This window comes from Chrysochloris asiatica, unplaced genomic scaffold (genome assembly GCF_000296735.1).
Source record: "Chrysochloris asiatica unplaced genomic scaffold, ChrAsi1.0 scaffold00251, whole genome shotgun sequence".
Lineage (NCBI taxonomy): Eukaryota > Metazoa > Chordata > Mammalia > Afrosoricida > Chrysochloridae > Chrysochloris > Chrysochloris asiatica.
The window spans coordinates 937,756-961,590 of NW_006408769.1; the positions used below are offsets into that span (position 1 = coordinate 937,756).

Sequence of the window (23,835 nt, forward strand, 5' to 3'; positions counted from 1 at the left end):
ATATAATGCAATTCCAATCCAGATTCCAATGACATTCTTCAAAGAGATGGAAAAAACGATTACAAACTTTATATGGAAAGGAAGGAGACCCAGGATAAGCAAAGCACTGCTCAAGAAGAAGAACAAGGTTGGAAGCCTCTCACTCCCCGATTTCAAAATCTACTACACAGCTACAGTGGTCAAAACAGCCTGGATCAATGGAACAGAATCGAGAATCCAGAAATTAACCCATCCACATACAGCCAACTGATTTTTGACAAAGTGCCTAGGTATGTTTCATGGGGAGGAGACAGTCTCTTTAACAGATGATGCTGGCAGAACTGGAAAGCAATATGCAAAAAAACAACTCAGCATAGATTAAAGACCGAAATGTGAATCCCAAAATTATGAAGGTCATCAATGAAAAAATAGGGACAAGTGTGAGGGCTCCACAAGAGAACAAATGGAAATTAAAAGGATAATAACAGAATACCATGGAGAATTGTACTTCAATAAATTTTTAAATCTAGAAGAAAAGAATAAATTTTTAGAAAAACATGACCTACCTAAACTAACACAGACTGAAGTAGAAAACATGAACAAACAAGATAATAAATATAACAAGATAATAAACTGATCAGGTAATTTTTAAACACCTAACAAAAAATAGTCTTGGCCCAGATGAATTTACTGGTGAATGTTACCAAACCCTGAGATAAGAACTGACACCAATTTTATTCAACTTATTCTAGAACATACAAAAGGATAGAAAACTCCCAAACACATTTTATGAAGCAATTTTGTTCAACCTATTCCAGAACATGGAAAAAGATGGGAAACTCCCCAATACATTTTATGATCCAACTGCGGAACAAAACTCACAATTATTTTTTTAAAAAAGACCAGATTGGCAGGTTAGAAAGAACTGGAGGAACTTGAGTTGAGACGATAGTCCTTGATCAGGTCTGGAAAGGAACTCACCCTCATGATGTAATTTTCATCCAAGCAGTTGTGGTTGTTGTTAGTCAGTACCAACTCATAGTGACTTTATGCACAGTAGAACAAAACACTGCCCCATCCTGGGTCAACTTCACTATTGTTGTCATGCTTGAGCCCATTGAAGTTGCCACTTTGCCAATCCATTTCGCTAGGGTCTTCCTCTTTTTCTCTGTTCCTCCACCTTACCAAATATGATATCCTTCTCCAGTGATTGGTCCCTCCTGACAATATGTCCGAAGTATGAGAGGCAAAGTTTGGCCATCCTGGCCTCCAAGGAGCACTCTGGCTGCACTTCTTCCAACACAGATCTGTTGGTTCTTTTGGCAGCCCATGGCACTTTCAATATTCTCCTCCAACACCGTAACTCAAAAGCATCAATTCTTCTATAGTCTTTCTTATTCACTGTCCAACTTTCAAATGCATATGAGATTATTGAAAATATCGTAGCTTGGGTCAGGTGCACCTTAGTCCTCAAACTGACATCTTTGTTCTTTGACACTTTAAAGAGGTCTTGTGCAGCAGAGTTGCCTAATGCAATATGTTGTTTGATTTCTTAACTGTTGCTCCTATAAGTGTTCATGGTTGATCTGAGCAAAATGAAGTCTTTGACAACTTCAATCTTTTCTCCACTTATATGGATGTTGTTTATTGGTCCATTGGTGAGAATTTTGACTTTTTTAAATCGAGGTGCAATCCATACCGAAGCCTGTGGTCTTTGATCTTCATCAGTAAATATTTTAAGTCCTCTTTACTTTCAGAAAGAAAGGTTGTATTATCTGCATGTTGCAGGTTGTTAATGAGTCTTCCCCCAATCCTGACTCCACATTTTTCTTCATATAATCCAGTTTCTCAGAGTATGTGCTTAACATACAGATTAAATAAGTATGGTGAAAGAATACAACCCTGGGGCACACTTTTCCTAATTTTAAACCATTCATTGTCCCCTTGTTTTGTTCAAACAACTGACTCCTCATCTAAATACAGGTTCCTCATGAGCAAAATTAAGTGTTCGGGAATACTCATACTTCGCAATGTTGTCCATAGCTTGCCATGATTCACACAATCGAAAGTCTTTGCATAGTCAATAAGGCAAAGGTAAACATCTTTCTGGTGTTCTTTGCTTTCAGCCAAGATACACATGAAGTCAGCAATGATATCCTCATTCCACATCCTCTTCTGAATCTGGCTTGAACCTCTGGCAGTTCTCTGTACATTTGGAATAATTTTTGGATTATATTTAGCAAAATTTTACTTATATGAGATAATGATATTGTCTGATGACATCTACATTCTGTTGGGTCGCCTGTCTTTGGAATAGGCACAAATATGGATCTCTTCCAGTCAGCTCGCCAGGTAGTTGTCTTCCAAATCTCTTGACATAGATGCCACTGGAGGCACTCATGCCTCCAGTGCTTCCTCAGTTTGTTGAAAGATTTCACTTTGTATTCCATTAATGCCCGGAGCCTTGTTATTTGCCAATGCCTTCAACGCACCTTGGACTTCTTCTTGCAATATCATTGTTATAGAGGGTCCATGTAATTCATCTGCCTAGGCCACCATTTTGCTGGAAATCCCCTGATCTATATACTTCTATAGGCAGTATTTCCATCTTTCTAGTCCTTCCCTGAGGAATTCTGTGCTCTTTGATTTACATTAAAATTGCAGTTTAGGCATCCTTGAAGGATTCAAACTGTATTCTTTTTAAATGTTCTTTGGATTTGGGGAACAAAAGAAAGTGTGAAGGGGGAAGATTAGGGCTATAGGGTCGATGGGGTAAGGTTTCCCAACCAAATCCTCCTAGGACAGTTCTTGTTATCCTTAAAGAATGAGCAAGTGTATTGTCCTTATGGACAAAAGTTTCTCAGGACAACTCACCAGTGCAGTTTTCAGTTTTCTAAAATTTCTTGCTAATAAGACCCTGTGGTTGTCCTTATCCTTTTAGAAAATATATTAAGATTGTTGTTGTTGTTAAGTGCCATTGAGTAGGTTCCGACTCATATTGACCCTGTATAGGGTTTCCAAGGAATGGCTGGTGAATTTGAACCACTGACCTTGTGGTTCAAACAAATAAAACAAAAGTAGGATAAAACACAAGTGCTTTATCCTACAGTACCACACCAGAGTTTCTGAGGTTGTACATCTTTGTAGGAGCAGAAAATATCTCAGTTTAGTCCCACAGAACAGTTGGTGGCTTCCAACCTGGGACCGTGTGGTTATTCTGGAATTCTTAAAATAATCTCTGTGGAATTACAAAATTAAACAAATTCCTGGTGTGGTGCTATTGGTTAATGCACTGAAGTGTAAGGCCAGTTTGAATTGCAAGGTCAGTTTGAACTGAAAGTTTGACAGTTCAAGCTCAGCAGCTGCTCCTCAGAAATTCTATAAGGGTTGGAAACCCTATATGGGTTGGAACGAATTCAATGGCACTTAACATCAATAACCTTTTAAGCTTAACTGACTCAGCAAATCGCCTGAGAAGCCACTGTTTTAATTCGACAATGCTCTCCAGATTGTATTGGTAAATTCAGGACTTGTCTTCAGTTCTGATCCATTCCATAAAATCATCTTCATTAGTTTTGATCTTGCTGATGCTAAGATGTTCACTTAAAATTGAAAATGTAAAATCCCTTACATTACTTCAGTAGCTATATCAATGATAATTCAATGGTCCTCTTCTACCAGTTTCTGGACTTCAGACACAGTTTTTATTCATTCATCAAGGTCAATGGCCTTCCTTGTCTGAGCTTATCTTTCAGGTCTTTCCAACCTTCATTTAAACACTTAATCTATCTAAAAACTATTGCTTTATGTGGACCAGCATTCCTATAAACTTGTTAGAAAGTTTCTATGATTTGAGAAGATGCTCACTTGAGTTTTACCAAAATTTTGATATTAGCCCTGGCCTCAAAAATGTTTTTTATTTCTATGGCACATACAACAAAAAATCATCCCCTTCCCCCTCTTTTTTGTGTGTGTATGTGATGGGGAAAGACATATTCATTGTGGGTGTAGTGAGTATAGCACAAGCAAAGTGATGAGGAAGAGCATTTGAGGACATGTGAATGGGGAGAGACAAGTTGGAATGCTGGAGGATACAGATATGTACCTAGGTGAGAACAGCTAGAAGTAACTACTTCTTGTTTTGGGGCTGGTGGGCTTGAGCTACCAACTTTGTGATTTGCAGTGTTTATCCTACAGAGCCATCATGCTCCCCAGGAGTATCTATGTTGTTATTATTAAGTGCCTTGAGTCAGTTCTGACTCATAGCAATCCTGCATAGGGTTTCCTAGGAGTGGCTGGTGGATTTCAACTGCCAACCTTGTGGTCAGAAGCCTAGTGCTTATCCTACAATGCCCACCAGTATCTATGTGGTTGTTAAGTGCCATTGAGTCAGTTCCCCTGCGTAGAATTTCCGAGACTTTAAATCTTTGCTGGAGTAGAAAGCCTCATCATTTTCTGTCAGTATTTATGTTGTTGTTAAGTGCCATCGAGTCGGTTCCGACCCATAGTGACACTGTATAGGGCTTTCGAAGAGCAGCTGATGAGTTGGAACCGCCGACCTTGCACATCAAATCGACTTTGCAGTTCAGTGCATTAGCCCATAGCGCCACACCAGGACTCCGTCAGTATTTATAGATAAGTGTAAATACAATTATGTGGGTACAGGAACAAGCAAATAAGGATACTCCTCAGAAGCAATCAGACACCTTTCAGCCTTGGTGTTCTGAGTTTGAATGCTTAGCACCATAGTCTCATGGGACAACTCAAGTCAATTGGGCATCACAGTTCACAAAAATCATGGTCGGCACCCTGATGAAGTGAGTAGTTTCTGGGGTCTTAAAAGCTTGTGTATGCCATCTAAAATACAGCTACAGGTGACCCTTGAACGACAGGGCTTTGAACTTCGCAGATTCACATGTATGTGGATTTTTTCCTGTCGCTACTGCGGTGAGCTCAAGTGTGGTGAATACCTGCTCAAAAGGTCAGTGACGTTAATTAGCAGTTCCCTAATCTCCACATGAGTCCTTGTGTGGCGCTGTGGGTTAATGAGCCAGACTGCAAAGCCGTTTGAACTACAAGGTCGGTGGTTCAAGATCAAAAATCGCTCCTTGGAAACCTTATACAGAATCGCTATGGGTCGGAACCGACTCGACGGCTCTTAACAACAATAAACTCCACGTGAGCGTTTCACTGATCAGCCAGAGGAGGTGCAGGAGGCAGAGACAAGGAGACCTCCTTCTTGAGCCTTCCTGAGACCTCTACTAAGACTGCCTGAGGTGGATGGTGCACTAGAAACCCAGAGAAGAAGGTCCTGAACGTCAAGTGGGGGTAGTCGGGGACCTCCAAACACTGGGGCAGGGATAGTTACAGAGCTAAGGACAAGTGCTTTTCCTGCAGTGCTCTTCTTCCCACCAGAATTAGAAAACCTTTTGAACAGCTTCTGAAAAGTCTTTTTTTCTTCTTTTTAGAGAAATGCTAACTTTCCCTTGTTTCCTGTAAAGCCAGTTGCTTCAGAGTCGCTAATGAGATAGCGCCATCTCGTGACCGCGTTTTGAATTACGGGGTGAATCCTACTAGGTCCCTCCTCCATCTAGAGGTCTCCGTGAAAAGAGAAAAAATGAAACACTGTTATAGTATTCAGTACAATAAAAATGGCCTGTAAGTCGATGACAGATGTTTGTTCTAAATGTTGGTAAGTGCCTAAGTGCCATCGAGTCAGTTCCGACTCATCGTGGCTCTGTATCATGTTTCCAAAGAGGAGCGTTTGAAGTGCCGTCCTTGAGGTTCAAACGGACTCCTCAGTCTTAATAATAATAAATAAATCCACATTAAACCACAGGTATCTTTTTTTTTTTTTATCTATAACGTTGGAAAATGGTCTTAAAATGGTAATAGCAATGGAGTCTTGGTGTGGCGCTGTAGGATAGACACTGGACTCTATTTCAAATCCATCAGTCTCTGACCATGAGTTGGAACAACAACAACAGCAAGTGATGTGGAGAGTTTACGGAAATGGTCATCTTTCATTAACTAGTGGGGAAACTGCTAACAGAAAGCTAGGTGGTTTTAGTCCACCCAGTCATTCTGTGGTAACAAGTCCTGGTGACCTGCTTTCTTCCGTAAATATTACAGCGATGGGGCAGCTCCATTCTGTCACATGGATTCTATATGAGTTGAAATAAGACTCAATGGCATCCAATTACAAGTTATTGTTGTTAAGTGCCATCAAGTCAGTCCTGACTCACAATGACCTGCACAGGGTCTCTGAGGAGCAGCTGGTGGGTTTGAACTGCTGACCTTATCCTACAACATATTGGCTGGAGAAATTACCTAATGTGCTAATTAAAATGCTCTTACCTGTTGATTCAGAAATTACACAGTAGAAATTTCTTTACCAGAGCAAGTACACACAAAAAAATTGCATCAAGATATTTGCTGCAATGTTGCCGATAATAAGAAGCTTTTCAAACATTTCAGGACTGTTAAAATACCTATGGTACATGTATTAGACTTCAATTAAACCATTACAAATAATGTAATAGAAGAATGTCTTGTAGGGAAATGAATATATGGTTAGATTTTAAAGCAGATTACAAAGCAGTATGTTAAGGAACTATTTCTGTCCAAGGACCCCTGATGACAAAGTGAAGTTCCTGTTTAAAGCCTGCCTGTTCCAGGACTTGCAGATAATAAATTCTTCCCTTACCAAGTTTACTTTGGGTTTCTGTCACTTGTAACCTAAAGAGTCTAAAAATTGAAAACCCAAATGCCCAGCTCTTTCACTTTGCCGTGAGCAGTGGGCATGGGCAATGAGGCAGACACAGTTTGCAAGACGTCTTCTCAGAAGGCAGATCCAGGGAGGGGCATCTAGGACTAGGTCCTATCTGGGCCCAGACATAGCCTGAGGGTCCATAGGGATCAAAGACCCTCTATTCCTGAGGACAAAGGGTATACCAAGCCTGTCCCTGCCTCAGGACTGTGCTCCTGCTCTCCCTCTGCTGAAACACTTCTGTGAGTGACTCTTTCACATCCTTGGTCAAGCTCAAATAGCTTCTCTGACCACCTAGCTGAGGGAAATCCTTGTCCCAGCTTCCACTGACTATGAATAGCTCTCATTTCTATGAGAACAGGGGCCATGTCTGTTTTATTTACTGCTGTTGAAAAGGTCTGGGACATAGTAGGAATGCCATCAATCTTTGTTTCCTGAGAAAATGAGAACAAGCAGAGAAAGGGGTAAGGTTGCCGGTGCATTGGCCTACTCTAGGTGCTGACTGGAGAGTGGGACTAGTCCAAGGTGGGCCATGAAAATCACTAAGTGACATGCTGCATGTTCCAGTTTTGATTGGTTCAAAGCATTGCCTCCATATGAGGATCTTAACTGGATATCAGGGTGTGACGTTAGAAGTGAGAGCCAGGGTACCATCTCCCAAATGGGGTGTTGAAAGTCAGGAATGGTCAGTCAAAGTCTAAAGTAGCCACAGACTAAGAAATTGGAGGGTGAGCAGAGCTAGGTGCAGGTCTTAGGTACTGGGAGACCTGGCCGTGGGGACAAGCAACAGGAGACAAAGTTTTCTGTGTCATTGGGCGAGACCGCAAGTGGTCTGGAACAGTGCAAAGACAGCATTGAATGACCTGAACTACATGGCTCAAAACTTATTTCCATTTGAAAAATTTCTAGTACTTTTGCATAAATCAAAATGAAGTCTCAGTTTGGTGCTAACAGATCCCTAACATTTAATTGTCTCTTCCAGCAAAGGATGAGCAGGACTCAGACTCAGGGCCTGATGCAGGCAAAGGTCTAGTTGGGCTGTAACACTGGCAATACGTTCCACTGTGTTTATATTTTGCATCCACCTTCTAATTACAGAAAATGATATTGGGAGAACCAACAAGATGGTGGATTGGGTGGACATAAGAGCTCCTTCAGCAACAACATAGAATACTGGACTAAGCAGGCTCAGGGGATGGTGCCAGAACTCTGAACCACATATAAAGAAATATTTAGAAGGTTGGAAGGCTTATAGCTAGGGGACTTTGCAGCAGAAGCAAGAAATCCATTGCTTTCTAATTCAAGACACTCAACTGCTGCCGGAGTCATCATCTTGGGTGAGACCAAGTAGGGGAAGGATCAGAGCAGCCATGGACACCTGACAGAACTGCCGAGATAAAGGTGTGGACATTCTTTTTTTTTTTGGTATCTGTTCATTGGTCTCTCGCTGTCTACATACCTCCATTCTGGTGACTAGAGGGGGTGCTTGAGTGATTGGACACCTCACCCCCACCCCCGGAAGGTTCTACTACACATGTGCACAGATCTTGAAATTTAAAGTGACAATTTCCACTTAAAACCAAATGGCCACAGTTGGCCCTGAACTGTTTATCCCTAGAAACAAAGGCCTGAACGGGGATTGTGGAGTGGGACAGACACACTAAAAAGCAGCAGTGTCAGAGACGGAGGCAGAGGTGGGGTTATGGAGAAGGGGAGTGGCTGAGGACTCTAGATTTATGGGAAGAGAGGAACTAAGAGATGGAGGTGAGGAGGCCAACTTGCAGAATGTGCCCTTTGGAGATGTAAATTATTATATATGCCTGAGTGGTGTTTTTGTTTTAAAAAGTTAAAGTGGATATAGAGAAATACTGGTAACTGATGGTACATGGAGGGGATTATAATCATTGTAATGAAACAAGGTGTGTGATTGTTGATGATCTGCCCTGTAAACTTTCACTCAATCCACAATAAAAACCTTAAAAAAAGAAAGTGATTTTGATTTTCCATTTGATGTTGTTGGTTTGCTGTCGAGTTGGGTTTCTGAGGCTGTAAATTTTTACAGGAGCAGAAAGCTTCATCTTTCTCCTGCAGAGCAGCTGTTGACCTTTCAGTTAGTAGCCCATCATATAACCATTGTGCTAACAGGGCTACTTTAGATTTTCCATTTAGGAGAGCAATCAAAAGTTTCTTTTTCAAAGAAATTTTTTCATAAATAAAAGGAGACTCCTTGAAACAAGATGGAGAGTGCATGACAGAGCAGGTGGTGGCATTGTTAGGCCATAAATGATGGGGCTGAGTGAGTGGGAAGGTTGTAAGGGAGGCAGCTTTTGTGCTCTTGCTGTAGGAGGGGTTCTGCACATCCTGGTTCTTGAGATCTGGAGAGGTCTGCTTGGGAATGTGTTGAGTCTGCTCACCGCCACCAGCAGGTGGAACTGGAACTAGATTTGCTACTCCAGGTCAGAGTCACAGTTTAGGAAGGTCAGTTTCTGAACAGAGATAAAGGCATGCTAGGCTTTGGGGTCTGGGACCCACTCTGAACTGAGCCTCTCAACCTAGAGTTGGAAAGTCCTGTCCAGCTGACTGGACCTTCCCTTCCCTGGTCTTGATGCCGATCCAGTATTCCCAGGTCTGGCTTGGCAGCCCCTATGGGCCTCCTGAAATTAGAAACCAGGATCATTCTGCCTGTCCTGCCTACCAGAGCATACCACTTTGAGTGGGCACTCCAGGTCAGAACTTAGGGCTATCCAGGTCTCACCATGAGGCCCTGAGGGAGTCACCTCCACATCTAAACTGAGATGGGTGAGGTGACCTTTAAGGGTCCTGTGGATGAAAGACCAGGGGCTCAGTGAAGAGTGCAGTTTTGAAGTCAAACAGGTATTGGCTTGATTTCCTGTTCTACCACTTGTTAACTGTGACCTTGGCTAAGTCACTTAAACTGTCAGGGTCTCTGTGCTCTTGTCTTTAAAATAATAGCATCTCTTCAGCAGAGCAAAGCCCCAGACTCACAGAAGGACTTTGAAAGTCCTTGGTACCTTCATGAAGTGTCTTTCTCCTTGAATAAACTGAGAGATTTGAGTTTCTGCATGCAAAGATGTCTGTCCTATTTCTATACTCCAAGACAGAGCCTGACTGAGCCACTACATTTGTTATCACTGTTGAACACATCTGGTACTGTTTAGTGAACTGTGTGGTGAACCCCTTGTTGGGTCGGATCCTTGCACAGTCAAACTGGTGTCTCACATTAAGCTTCCCAAGGTACAACCCTTTTAGTTTTACACTGATAAGCTCAACCAAATGGTTTGGGTCTGCAGGGGCTTCCAACCTCAGACATGTGACATGTATTAGGCCCCAAGCCAGCCTACTGGTCCGGACTCCCCTTCACACTAGGGCCCTTGGTGTCCTTTTCTGACTGTAGATCTGTCAAGAGTCAAGGGCTTCCTAACCCATCGGAGAGCTCCTAAGAATATTAACCCTCAAAAGGGAAAATGTTAAGCTACTTTGAGTATCTTGTTCCACCTCTCTCCAGAGCTATGTCTCCATAATCTAGATGGGAGGCTATCTAAGGGACTAGTTGAAAAAACAATTGCTGTCAAGACAATTTTGACTCATGGTGACCCCAGGTATGTCAGAGTAGAACTGTGCCCCATAGGGTTTTCAATGACTGATTTTTCAAGCAATTGTGAATCTTTCTTCTGAACCCTCTCTGAGTGGACTCAAACTGCTAACTTTTCAGTTAAGAGCCAAGCCAAGCATGTTAACCATTTGCATTACCCAGTGACTAGATCTAAGAAATAGTTCTCTTATAAATGAAAATCCACTCCTAGGAAACAAGTACCATGTCTGTGCAAATAATGCACGGCTTCTATATTTGTTTGTCAATTGTGCACATCCCAGCCTCCCCCAGAGAGGTATTTTTGCAAGCACTGTTACATCAAAAATTTTTTAACATGTTTCTGTAAAAAAATACCTTCTAGAGGAAGGGTGTAGTTTGCAAACAAACAAATGGAGAAGCCACGCACAATTTGTGTAAAAATATAGTATTATCCTTAACCAAAGGATCCCTGGTGATTCAGTGGATTATCCATTGGACTGCTAGTCACAGGACAGCAGTTGGAATCCACCAGGTGCTCTGTGGGAGCAAGAGGAGGCTTTCTGTTGCATTAAAGATTTACACCCTCTGAAAACCTATACAAGTTGGCTGTGAGTCAGAACCAACTCAGGGGCACACAGCCAGCCAGTCACAGATATTCTTGACAACTTTGCCTTACTAAAAATACTTTGTATCACAGAATCTCATGACAGTATTGCTTTCCAGCCCAACGTCCTCCCACCCTTCAAAGGATGACTTAAAATCCCCTAGGGTGGGTATACTCCAGGGAGAGCAAACAATAGGTGACCTTTTGTTTTGCTGAGTTGAGTGCATATGCTAAGAAGGAAGAGTCAGAATATTTGGAATTGGGGTGGGAATATTTGTAATCCTTGTTGAGTAGACAGAAAAGACTCAGAACAGCTGTAGAGAGCTGTCTAAGAGGAAATGGGTGATGTTTCACCTATGATGTACAAAAGCTTTGAGAGCTGGGTTTGTGGTTTTGCTATGAAGTCTGGTCTCAAGGGAACACAGGACTGAGATTTCCAAAGAAGTTCAATCACACCTTTGTCAGTACAGATGAGGAAATGAGTGACCACAGAGGAGAAGGGACTTGCCCAAAATCATCCTGTAAGTTAGAACCCAAAATGAAGCCCAAATAGCCCACCAAACAATGGTGACCCTCCAAGTCTCCAGCTTCAGGTCAGCAGCTACCAGGCTGCCTCAATACAAATACTCCCGGACTGTGAGTTCTTTCAGGGTGAGTCCCCGGGGGGTGGGCTTGCGGAGCTGGCTCTCCTCCAGTCTCTCTTGCAGGGACACAAAGTCCTTGCCTAACGTGTAGGCCAGGCGGGCCATGGCGTCCAGCAGCGGGGCGTAGTAGCGGTGGCTCTCCCGGGCCTGAAGCCTCTGCAGCGCCCTCTCACCAGCAGCGAAGGCCTCCAGGGGGCACTCGAGGTTGCGGTGGCACACCAGCATGGCGCAGAGGGCCGGGACCAAGGCGGCGGGGCAGTGGCCGGTTAGCTTTTCCTGCAGCGGCACCACGCGCACCAGTATGTCTAAGGCCTTGGTGTACTGTCCGGCGCGCAGGCAGCCGAAGGCCTCTCTCAGCTCGGCCCGCGTAAGGAAGTCGATGAACTCGCGGGAGCGGCGCACACAGCGGATGGTGTAGAGCAGGCTCAGGTACTCCTTGAAGGCCAGCTTGCGCTCACAGATGATCTCCTCCGTGAAATTCCCCATCAAGTGCTTCTTGGGGAAGGCAACATCTTCGATCTCTTCTCTGAAATTTTTTAGTAAGTTTTTCTGGAGCTTCTCGAAGTCTGAGAAGCGCCGTTCCACGATGGCTTTGTTGCTATCAAAACTCCCTGTCTGGATGACAACGATTTGGTACATCTACAAGCAAAGAGAGAGTCTTTGATGACAGTCTGGCAAAGGGTATGAAGTGACAAGAGAGAGCCCAGGCAGATAAAAATAATGTTGTTGTTGTGATGTACCATGCACGGAGTCGGTTCCGACTCATAGCGAACTTGTAGTGAACTTGTACAGGGTTTCTGAGGCTGTAAATCTTTACACTGGTAGTTTCGAACTGCTGACCGTGAGGTTCGCAACCCGATTAGTAACCACTACGCTACCAGGGCTCCTAAAAATGATAGCGATGATTTAAAACATATCCTGAAAATGGGTTATTATTATTATTTGCAACCCTGTTTTAAATAGCCGTTGAAATTGGCCAAGCTACAAACACTATTCATGACAAAGGTCAACCCAAGAAGAACAGACACAGCAATATGGAGGCATCCCTGGGGATAAAGAACACGAGAACACGAGGTACATGAAGCCTGGGGATCTATCTTGACTTTGCGTTGTCAACATTGGGCCTCAGTGTTCTAAAATGGGAAGGTTGGATTTCATTTGTGTTCTCTAAATTAACACTTCCAGAGGGGTTTAGATGGTATAATGGTAATGCTGTGATATATTAATTTTTTTTTCTTTCATTTTTTAGTTCTGTTTCCATGGGCATCATGCATAGTAATTAAAGACACAGATTGTGTACTCAGACTGCCAGTGTTACAAACCCAGCCCCATCACTCCCTAACACAAGTGAAGGAGCCCTGGGAGTTTAGTAGATGACTAGCGGAGCTGCTGACCACAGGACAGCAGTTCGACTCTACCAGTCACTCTGCTGGAGAATGAGGAGGTTTTCTGCTCCTGTAAAGATTTACAGACACAGAAACCCTATACAGGGTCACTATAAGTCAGAACAGACTCGACAGCACACAACCACCACCATAGACTTTGTTGTTAAGTGCCGTTGAGTTGGTTGCAACTCATAGTGACCCTGTATAGGGTTTCTGAGTAGTGGCTGGTGAGCTTGAACCACCGACTTTGTGGTTAAAACCATCCTTGTAGTGCAGCACATTAACCCACAGAGTCCTGGTGTGGCGCTGTAGAATAAGCACTTGACTGTAAGATCTGTTTGAACAACAAGGCTGACAGTTCAAACTCATCAACCACTCCTCAGAAACCCTATACAGGGTCACTATGGGTTGGAACTGACACGATGGCACTTAACCACAACAACAACCTCTTTGAACCTGTACAATGAGAATAGTAATAGTATCCTCATTGGATGAGAATTATATGAGTCCATACACAAAAACCTCTGTGCCCAGCACATAGTGAGCACTCAGTGTTTGCTATTATTATTACTATGGACTCAATTAAGGGAAAAGAAAGGTTGATTGTGATCCACATATATTCTTGTGTTGTTAAGTAATGTTGACTGGTTCTGAATTATTGCAGCCCCATGTACAAAAGAAGGAAATTTTGTCGGGCCCTATGCCATCTTCATAGTTATTGGTATGTCTGAATCCATGTGGCCACTGTGTACTTTGTGTGCCTTCCAACTTAAGAGATTCACCTTACAGACCTATTGTTGTTGTTATTAAGTGCCTTCAAATCACTTTCAACTTGTAGCAACCCTGTATAGGGTTTCCAGCACTATGTTGTTGTTATTAGGTGCCTTTGAGTCGGTGCAGATTCATAGAGACCCTAGGCACAACAGAATGAAACACCACCTCACAATCATTGCTACACTGGAACCCATTGCTGGTGTCGCTGTGCCAATCCATCTAGTTGGGGGTCTTCCTCTTTTTCTCTGACCCTCCACTTTACCAAACATGATATCCTTCTCCAGTGACTCCTAACACTATGCCTGAAGTATGACAGACAAAGTCTGGCCATCCTGGTTTCCAAGGAGCATTATGGTCATACTTCTTTCAATACAGATTGGTTTGTTCTTTTGGCAGTCCATGGTACTTTCTATAAAGTACCTCCTCCAAAACCAGGACTCAAATGCAGCAAAATTCCTATGGTCTTTATTATTCACTGTCCAACTTTCACATGCATATGAAGTTACTGATAATACCATGGCATGGGTCAGGCTCACCTTAGTCTTCAAGCTGACATCTTTGCTCTTCAACATTTTAAGAGGTCTTGTAAAGCAGATTTGCCTAATGCAATATGTCGTTTAATTTCTTGACTGCTGCTTCCATGAGTGTTGATGGCTGATCTGAACAAAATGAAATTTTTGGTAACTTCAATCTTTTCTCCATTTATATGGATGTTGTTTATTGGTCCAGTGATGAGGATTTTTGTCTTTTTTTATTGAGGTACAACCCATATGGAAGTCTGTGGTCTTTGATCTTCAACAGTAAGTGTTTTAAGCCCTCTTTGCTTTCAGCAAGCAAGGTTATATCATCTGCATATTGCAGGTCATTAATGAGTCCTCCTCCAATTTTGAGGCCTTGTTTTTCTTCATATAATATAGCTTCTTAGATTATTTGCTCAGCATACAGATTGGATAAGTATTGTGAAAGAATACAACCCTGGTGACACATTTCCTAATTTTAAGCAATTCAGTTTTTCCTTGTTCTGTCTGAACTGCCTCCTGGTCTATATACAGGTTCCTCGTGAGCACAATTAAGTGTTCTGGAATGTTCATTCTCCACAATGTTGTCCATAGCTTGTCATGATCCACACAACAGAAAGTTTTTGCATAGTTAGTAAAGCACAGGAAAACATCTTTCTAGTATTCTCTGCTTTCAGCCAAGATGCATGTGAAGTCAGCAATGATATCCCTCAATCTACGTCCTCATCTGAATCTGGCTTGAACCCTTAACAGTTCTCTGTCAATGTACATTTGCAGGCATTTTTGGACTACCTTTAGCAAAACTTTACTTGTTTGAGATATTAATGATCTTGTCCCTTGATTTCTGCATTTCATTGCATCACCTCTCTTTGAAATGGGCAAACATATGGACCTCTTCCAGTTAGATAGTCAGGAAGCTGTCTTCCAAATTTCTTGGAACAGATGAATGAGTGCCTCCAGTGCTTCGTCACTTTGTTGAAAGATTTCAATTTGTATTCCATCAATTCCTGGATCCTTGTTCTTTGTCAATGCCTTCAGGGTACCTTGGTCTTCTTCCTTCAGTATCATTGGCTCTTGAACATATGCTACTCCTTGAAATGGTTGAAAATTGACCATTTCTTTTTGGTACAGTGACTTTGTATATCCATTCCATCTCCTTTTGATGTTTTCTGCATCATTTAATATTTTGTCCATAAGATCCTTCAATATTTCAAGTCGAGGCTTGAATTTTTTATTCAGTTCTTTTAACTTGAGAAGTGCTAGATGTGGTCTTCCTTTTGTTTTTCCAACTCCAGGTCTTTGTACATTTTTCATAATATTTGACTTTGTCTTCTTGAGCTGCTCTTTGAAATTTTCTATTTAGCTCTTTTACCTCCTTGTTTCTTCCATTTGCTTTAGCATCTCTATACTGGAAAGCAAGTTTCAGTCTCTTCTGACATCCATTTTGGTCTTTTCCTTCTTTCTTGACTTCTTAATGATGTTCTTGATGTCATCCCACAACTCTTCTGATCTTTGGTCTTTAGTATCTAATGCAACAAATCTGTTCTTCAGATGATCTCTAAATTCAGGTGGGATATATTCAAGGTCATATTTTGGCTTTCTTGGACTTCTTTTAATTTTCCTCAGATCAACCTGAATTTGCATATGACCAATTGCTGGTCTGTTCCACAGTCTACCCCTGGCCTCGTTTTGGCTAAATATTGGGCTTTTCTACTATCTCTTTCCACAGATGTTTTCAATTTGATTTCTGTGTATTCCGTTTGGTGAGGTTCATGTATGTTGTTGTTGTCAGGTGCCATCGAGTCGGAACCGACTCATAGCGACCCCATGCACAGCAGAACGAAACAATGTCCGATCCTGTGCTAACCTCACTACCGCTGCCACACTTGAGTCCATCAATGATGCCACCTGGCCAATCCATCTCGTTAGGGGTCTTCCTCTTTTTCTCTGACCCTCCACCTTACCCAGCATGACATCCTTCTCCAGCGACTGTTTCCTCCGGACAACATGTCCAAAGTATGAGAGACAAAGCTTAGCCATCCTGGCCTCCAAGGAGCACTCTGGTTGCACTTCTTCCAAAACAGATCTATTGGTTCTTTTGGTAGTCCATGGCACTTTCAGTATTCTCCTCCAACACCACAACTCAAAGGCTTCAATTCTTCATGTATATAGTCATCTTTTATGCTGTTTACAAAAGGTATTTACAATGAAGAAGTCATTGGTCTTGCAAAATTCTATCATGCAATCTTCAGGATCATTTCTATCACCATAGCCGTTATTTTCCAATAACTGATACTTTCTCTTTGTTTCCAAAGTTTGCATCCCAATCACCAGTAATTTTCAATACATCTTGATTTCATGTTTGATCAATTTCAGACTGAAGAAGCTGGCAGAATTCTTCAATTTCATCATCATTGGCTTTAGTGGCTTGTGGGTAAATTTGAATAATAGTCGTATTTACTGGTCTTCCCTATTGTTGTTGTTGTTAACATCTATCGAGTTGGTTCCAATGCATAGCAACCCTGTATATGGTTACCAAGGAGCGGCAGGTGTAAGCTTGAATCAGATCAAACTGATTTTGATCTTACAGATCAAACTGACTTTGCAGTCAAGAGCATTAACCCACAGTGCCACACCAGTATGGATATTATGCTATCACAGATAGTGTTGTACTTCAAGACAAATATATTTATATATATATTAAAGTTTTTATTGTGAATTGAGTCATCATTTACATGGGAGAACATCGGTTTTACACATATCCTATCGTATGTCATTGCATTGCAATGATTACAATCCCCCTGTGCAGCATCATTTAACAGTAGTTGCTTCTAGTCCCTCTGTTTGTTTTTTGTATGGACACCAAAACACTCAGGAATATATAATCATTTAAACAACTAAAGGGAACATTCTGTAAGCCTGCATCCTGGCCACCAGCATACAACCTTTCTCTTTCCATGAGTATAGAGTCCTCAACTGCTCTATCTCTCCGTGTCATCATCTCTGCCTCTATCTCTGGTGTCACTGCTTCTCTGCATAGGGTACCACATTCCACTCATAGGGTCACACATTCCACTCATGCTCTAGGTCCTAGGGTCCTCTGTTCCTGAAACATAAAATTGACTACTTCCCCCTTTATGTTATAAAACTTCTACCTTTACCGTTGTGCCAATCACAATGAGTTGTGATAATAATTACTCACTATTGTATCATAAGAATCTTATCCCCACCTCCTTTCACCAGACCTGTCTTGACAAAATGAAAACTATTCAGTAGGGATGCTACCTTCCCCCACACACTCTGAAACTAAACTCCCTCTTTAAAATTTGTAAGCCAGTCACTTTGCACCTTTATAGCCCTGACCATTTTAGATAGTCAATGTCAAAACAGATATTTTATGTTCTTTCTGATGATGAATGCAACACCATTCCTCTTCGACTTGTCATTGTTGACATAGTAAACTATGTATTGTCAGATTCAAAATGGCCAACACCAGTCCATTTCAGTTCATTAATGCCTAGGATATTGGTGTTTATGTGTTCCATTTCATTTTTGACAATTTCCAATTTTCCTAGATTCATACTTCATACTTTCCATGTTCCAATTATTAGTGGATATTTACAGCAGTTTCTCTTCATTTTGAGTTGTGCATCATCAGCACATGTAGGTCCTGAAAGCTTTGCTCCATTCACATCATCATGGTCAACTCTACTTTGAGGAGGAGGCAGTTCTTCCCCTGTTGCCTTCAGACCTGAGGAGCTCATCTTCCGGCACTATATGTGACAATATTCTGGTGTTCTTCATCATGTTTCAATATTCTATAATCTAGTGCTGACAGTTTTCCACTGCTATTCATAAGGTTCCACCACTCATCTGTCAGTTTGTTGTACTGTGGTGGCTTGTGAGTTGCTGTGATTCTGGAAGCTATGCCATGGGTATTTTTAAATCAAGAAAGATGTGCAACAAGGTTGTATTCTTTCACCATACTTATTCAACCTGTATGCTGAGCAAATAATCTGAGAAGCTGGGTTATATGAAGAAATACATGGCATCAGGATTGGACGAAGACTCATTAACAACCTGCGATATGCATACCTTGCTTGCTGAAAGTAGAGAAGACTTAAAATATTTACTGATGAAGATCAAAGAGCACAGTCTTCAGTATGGATTGCATCTCAATGTAAAGGAAACAAAAGTCCTCACCACTGGACCAGTATACAACATACTTATCAACAGAGCAAAGATTGAAGTTGTCAAGGATTTCAATCTTCTTGGATCAACTATCAACATACATGGAAACAGCAGTCAAGAAATCAAACAACGTATTGCATTAGGCAAATCTGTTGCACAAGACCTTTTTAAAGTGTTGAAGAACAAAGATGTCAGCTTGAGGACAAAGGTGCACCTGACCTAAGCCATGGTATTTTCAGTAACTTCATCTGCATGTGAAAGCTGGACAGTGAATAAGGAAGACCGTAGAAAAATTGATGCTTTTGAGTTATGGTGTTGGAGAAGAATATTCAAAGTGTCATGGGCTGCTGAAAGAACCAATAGATCTGTGTTGGAAGATGTGTAGCCAGAGTGCTCCTTGGAGGCCAGGATGGCCAAACTTCGTCTCTCATACTTGAGACATATTGTCAGGAGGAACCAGTCACTGGAGGAGGATAACATGTTTGGAAAAGTAGAGAGTCAGAGAGAAAGAGGAAGACCCCCAGTGAGATGGATTGGCTAAGTGGCAGCATCAATGTGCTCAAGCGTGGCAACAATTGTGAGGTTGTCCCAGGACTGGGCAATGTTTCATTTTGTTGCACATAGGGTTGCTATGAGTCAGTACCAACTCAATGGCACCCAACAACAACAACATTCATAAGGTTGTCAGTGACTAAATACTCAAAAGTAATCCATCTCTCCTTTTTCCTAGTCTATCTTTGTTTGAAAGCTCAATCTGAAACCTGTCCACCATGGTTGACCCTAATAGTATTTAAAATACTGGTGGCATAGCTTCCGGATTCACAACATGCAAACTACCACAGTATGACAAATTGATAGACAAGTTGTGGTCCAGCACTACACCACACAATAATTTGCTGTGGTCCATAGGGCTAATTTTGGCTAATTTTCAATAGATCATTATGTCTTTCTTTCTAGTCTGTCTTAGTGTACAAGCTCCACTGAAACCTGTCTTGGTTTCATTATAGCAACATGGAAGCCACCACAGTACAACAAATGGATAGATGAGCAATAGATATTGTCCTTAACATTCCCTAACATGAGTTAAGAAGCCCTGGTGGACTAGTGGATTAAATGTTGAGTTGCTTACAGAAAGGTTGGTGGTTTGGGCCCACCAGCTGCTCTGCAAGAGAAAGGTGATGCTACAGGGAGGTGTCAAAATCCATGAAGAAGGGACATAGATTACTGATAATATGGAATTAAATTATGTATTGTTTTTTAGATGTAGATTTTATTTTCACAACGGGACCATTTCCTTCTCAGCATCAGGAACTATGACTAAATGCCTACAATTCTCATAGTACCTAACTTAGTGCTGAGCACATAATAAGTGCTCATAGAATCTGGCTTTTTGACCATTTTCTGAGGAAGAACTCTGTGAGTTATTAGAGTATGTCAGCCCATTTCATGTCTGTGAATACTGAGAGGCCACAGGACTTGCCCAAGGCCAGAAAGGAGGTAGTGTAAGGGAGTGAAAGATCAACTTTGGATCTTGGCTTACCACGAACTTAGAGGCCTTTCTCTCCTCGATGTGGGCTGAGGCAATCTCAAAGAGCAATTTTACAGGCTTCCAATGACATTTCTCATTCTGCCAATATTCCTGAAGCTCTTTTGTGGTCATGCTAGAGTTGGAGTTCAGGCTGTTGGAGGCATCTGAAAGGACAGCATGCTTTGAGATTTGTGCCAGACAGTGCACTTTGGAGGCAAAGGCTTGGGGAGATGGCTGGGTTTGTCTGTAGTGGAACCTTAGAGTTTGTGAAGAGGGGTAGTAAATATCCCTCCCCGCAACTTTTCTATTTATAGGTCAACCAGAGCCATCAACTAGACCTCTATACTCAACCTAGCTGGTCCACCCACTACATATATACCCAAATGGCCAGTATCAGATCACCCAGGAAACAAAGTAAGCATAGGTTTATGTGTCTTTACTTACTAATTTGTAGTGAACAATTAAACATTTTTTTTTCACCACATCAAAAATTATGTTTGTAGATATGATAGGTGTCAGTCTCTCTTCCAACCCCACAGCACCTTCCTATAGAATCAAAGCCTCTTTTCAAATTTGCAATACCTGACAGGGAAGGAGTATTCAGTAAGCTAGGTAAGTGTGAATTTACTTGTGCTTACATACTAACCTATAGGGAGCAATTTTGCATGTGTTTCAGTATAAACACAAGTAAGTTCCTGTTTACCTTGTTTACTGTATACTCTTTGCCTTTCAGAGATTATACATTTGAAAAGAGGTTTTTTATTTTATAGGAAGGTGCTGTGGGTAGGGAGACAGATGCCGGCCATACATAGAAGCAGAATCTTTGGCATAACTGTTCACTACAGATTAGTAAGTAAGCACAAGTAAACCCAAGCTTACCTTGCTTACTAGATAATCTGCCCCTACAAATGGCCACCATCCCAATGTGGTTGCCTGGTTTTAAGAAGCTGCACTGTGGTTGTGCTACTTCTGGCCTGTAGATTGACATTGGGAAACCCGTGCTCCTTGGAAGTGAAACTACAGCTCACTCATCTCTGCTTTTCCTACAACACTGGCTCCACGGTTGTCACCAGGACCCCCTGAGCACACACCAGTGGATGGTGGAAGTATGATTTGTCTGTCTGGGCCCTATCTAACCCATGCTTCTTATCCCTGTCTTATGCACATACACCACTCCTGCTTTGAATGTAGCCCACCTCTTTCCCTGTTTGGACTACTCTAACACAGGGTTGCCTTCTGTGAGCCCTGAGCCCCACTGAGAATCTTGGGGAAATTTAGAATCCTTCACCAGCAAAATGCACACATAGTTTTGCATTTTATTTCAAAGGGTTATGGGTCCCAGAAATCTTTCTCCAGTGGATCTATCAAGGTCTAGCCCACATGTGACTTCTACTGTCATGTCTAGAGTTGTTGTTGTTGTTATTATTAAGTGCCATCAAGTCAATTCTGACCCATAGCGACCCTGTATAGGATTTCCAAAGAGTAGCTGGTGAGCTTGAATCACCGACCTTGCCGTTCAAATTACTTTGTAGTCTGACGCATCAGCCCATAGCTGTTCCTTTGGCTTTCTTCGTGACATTTCAAATTGCTTTTAAATGATCTGTTCCCTCGCTAAACTTGAGAATCAGCCTAATGTTTGATTTGTTCCTGCTTCCCCAGTACCCTGCATAGAACCTGGAACAGAGCAGGTTTTCAATGGACACATCTTGAATGAATGAGTGGAGATTTATTCCAAGAGATGGCACCCTAGCATATGCTATCAGTGCCTGGCCATGCTGATGCAGCACTCAGTATTCTAGTCCATGCCATTGGATTCCTCCTAGAAGCACCTGCCACTCTTGGCCTGAGGGTTTTCTTACTCAGAAGCATCCCTCAGCCAATGAAGGGTGGGATTTGGTCGGTCAATAGCCTGACTTCCTCACCACTCAGATGGAACAATTCTGAGATATATTCTATACAGTCTCCCAAAGGATCCCCTTTAAGATTGAGCCCCAGTTGCCCACAGGCGTCGTCTGTTCAACACTCTATACTGACTTCTTGCCCTTCCCTTTTTCACTTACCCATTCCCCTGCCATGACTCATAAAATCATCACCCCAGTCCTGTCTCATTGTCTACTCTGATTTACCCAAGTTAAGAAAGCTGTACAGCTAGAAGATGCCACTGCATACATTGAAGTGACCAACATGATTACTTCAAATGTCTTCAAACCTCTACACCTTGACCAAGCTCTAAGCTTCAAGCCTACCTAAGTGTTCTTCAGGTCCTGAGGATGGGAGGTCTGGACCAGTGGCTGATGTCTCCTGCTTGGTCCTTGCCGAATTCTGGGCTACAGTCGGCCCTGTCCAGTCAGGACTTCCAGGGTGCTTTGGACTTGTCATGCTCCAAGGCTGCCAAGGACACAAGAGAAATCAGTGAGTGTTCACCTATGCTGGGGCTCCTGGGAAGCATATGATCTGTGCAATAATCCCTACTGGCAGGCAAAAGACTATGACCATGGTCCTGCTGCTGAGCCCTCCACAACCCACCCAGCTGCCATATTCTAAACCTGGGACTATTCCTTTGTATCTAGCGTGGTGTGGAGTACTGGACAGATCTCTCCTGGGGTGAACAGATCCTCCTGGTGTGGCACTGTGGGTTAATGCACTGGACTGCAAGGTTGGTGGTTTAAGCTCACCAGTCACTCCTAGGGTTGCTATGGGTTGGAACCGATTCTACAGCACTTAACAACAACAAAACAAAGATAATGGCTTCAATGATACTTAGGAGAAAGATGCTGGCTTTTCCAGATGAATATTCCAGTACTCCATTAATATTACCTGTGTAATGAAATCCTGGTATTCAGAGATAGTGGACACTACTTTGGATTTTCCTGGTCTGTCTCTTTCTTGCTATCTAAGCAAACAACTTACTATATACACTTCATAGCCACCTAGATTCTTCACACCTACTATTTTATTTGTTGCTGTTGTTTTGTGCCGTGGAGTCGGTTCCGACTCATAGCGACCTTGTACAGAGTTTCTGAGGCTGTAAATCTTTATGGGAGCAGAAAGCCTCATCTTTCTCCCATGGAACAGCTGGTAGTTTCGAACTGCTGACCTTAAGCCTTAAGCCCTATTCGTAACCACTACGCTACCAGAGCTCCTTTAGCCTAGTGTTTACTTCGTTGACTGTTTCACTTAACACCCACAAAAAATCTATAACTCCCAATTAACAGATGAGGAAACTGAGGATTCACCCATAGTCATGCAGCTGGTGAGTGTGCCCAGTGAATGAAACTTAATTTGTCTCATTTGCTTGTTACCTGCCTGGCTGAGTATTCTGTCTTGGCATGGTCTCTCTTTCTTACTTGAACCTCCCTGAGTGATGGAAACTGTTGTTGTGCCTGTTTTGCAATTAAAAAAAAAAAAAAAAAAAAAAAAAAACTTGCAACTTAGAGTTGCCCAAGATCAAGAGCTAGTAAGTGGTGGATAGACCACAAACTCAGGCTGAGCTGATTACAAAATCCTCTCCACCCTCCTCAGGGCAGAGGGCAGGCAGAGTCCTGGGGGTCAGTTTATGTATTAACTCTGTTTGTAACCCAGGTAAGTGAAGCACTTGACAAGGCACCTGGCAAGCTACATAACTTCTCTATGCCAAAGTTTCCTATACAATGGGCATCATAATAGAACCTACCTTCATGAGGCTGGTATGAGGATTAAATCAGACAGACAATGTAAAATCTTAGTTTAGGGTCTGGCACAGACCTTGATAATATATTATTCTTATAATATTCTAATAGGAAATACTGCTTAATATTCCCTAGAGTCCTGATGTGGCGCTGTGGACTAATGCGCTGGATCACAAGGTCAGT

At 42.2% G+C, this 23,835-nt stretch overlaps 1 protein-coding gene across 2 annotated transcripts; it reads right to left on the minus strand.

Annotated features, from left to right (window-relative positions):
• Positions 1–11,558: 11,558 nt before the first annotated feature.
• Positions 11,559–22,363, minus strand: SNX20 (sorting nexin 20). Of its 2 annotated transcripts, XM_006873721.1 has the most exons (4): positions 22,231–22,363; positions 19,997–20,148; positions 12,157–12,227; positions 11,559–11,664 (listed from the first exon to the last, which is right to left on the minus strand). In XM_006873721.1, exons 1-4 carry the CDS (start codon positions 22,361–22,363, stop codon positions 11,559–11,561), a joined length of 462 nt encoding a protein of 153 aa, XP_006873783.1. The 2 variants fall into 2 exon arrangements, with proteins under 2 accessions (XP_006873783.1, XP_006873782.1); XM_006873720.1 differs by having other exon boundaries at positions 11,559–12,227.
• Between the last annotated feature and the right edge of the window lie 1,472 nt (positions 22,364–23,835).

Bases quoted from the DNA above. Each gene is read 5' to 3' on its own strand.
- SNX20 (XM_006873720.1), bottom strand. From the start codon at position 22,363: ATGACAAGTCCAAAGCACCCTGGAAGTCCTGACTGGACAGGGCCGACT. The intron at 20,149-22,230 runs GTAGGCTTGAAG...CTGTCCTTTCAG, and splicing joins AGGACCTGAAGAACACTTAG to ATGCCTCCAACAGCCTGAAC. The intron at 12,228-19,996 runs GTAAGCCAAGAT...CTTTGCTTGTAG, and splicing joins GAAAGGCCTCTAAGTTCGTG to ATGTACCAAATCGTTGTCAT.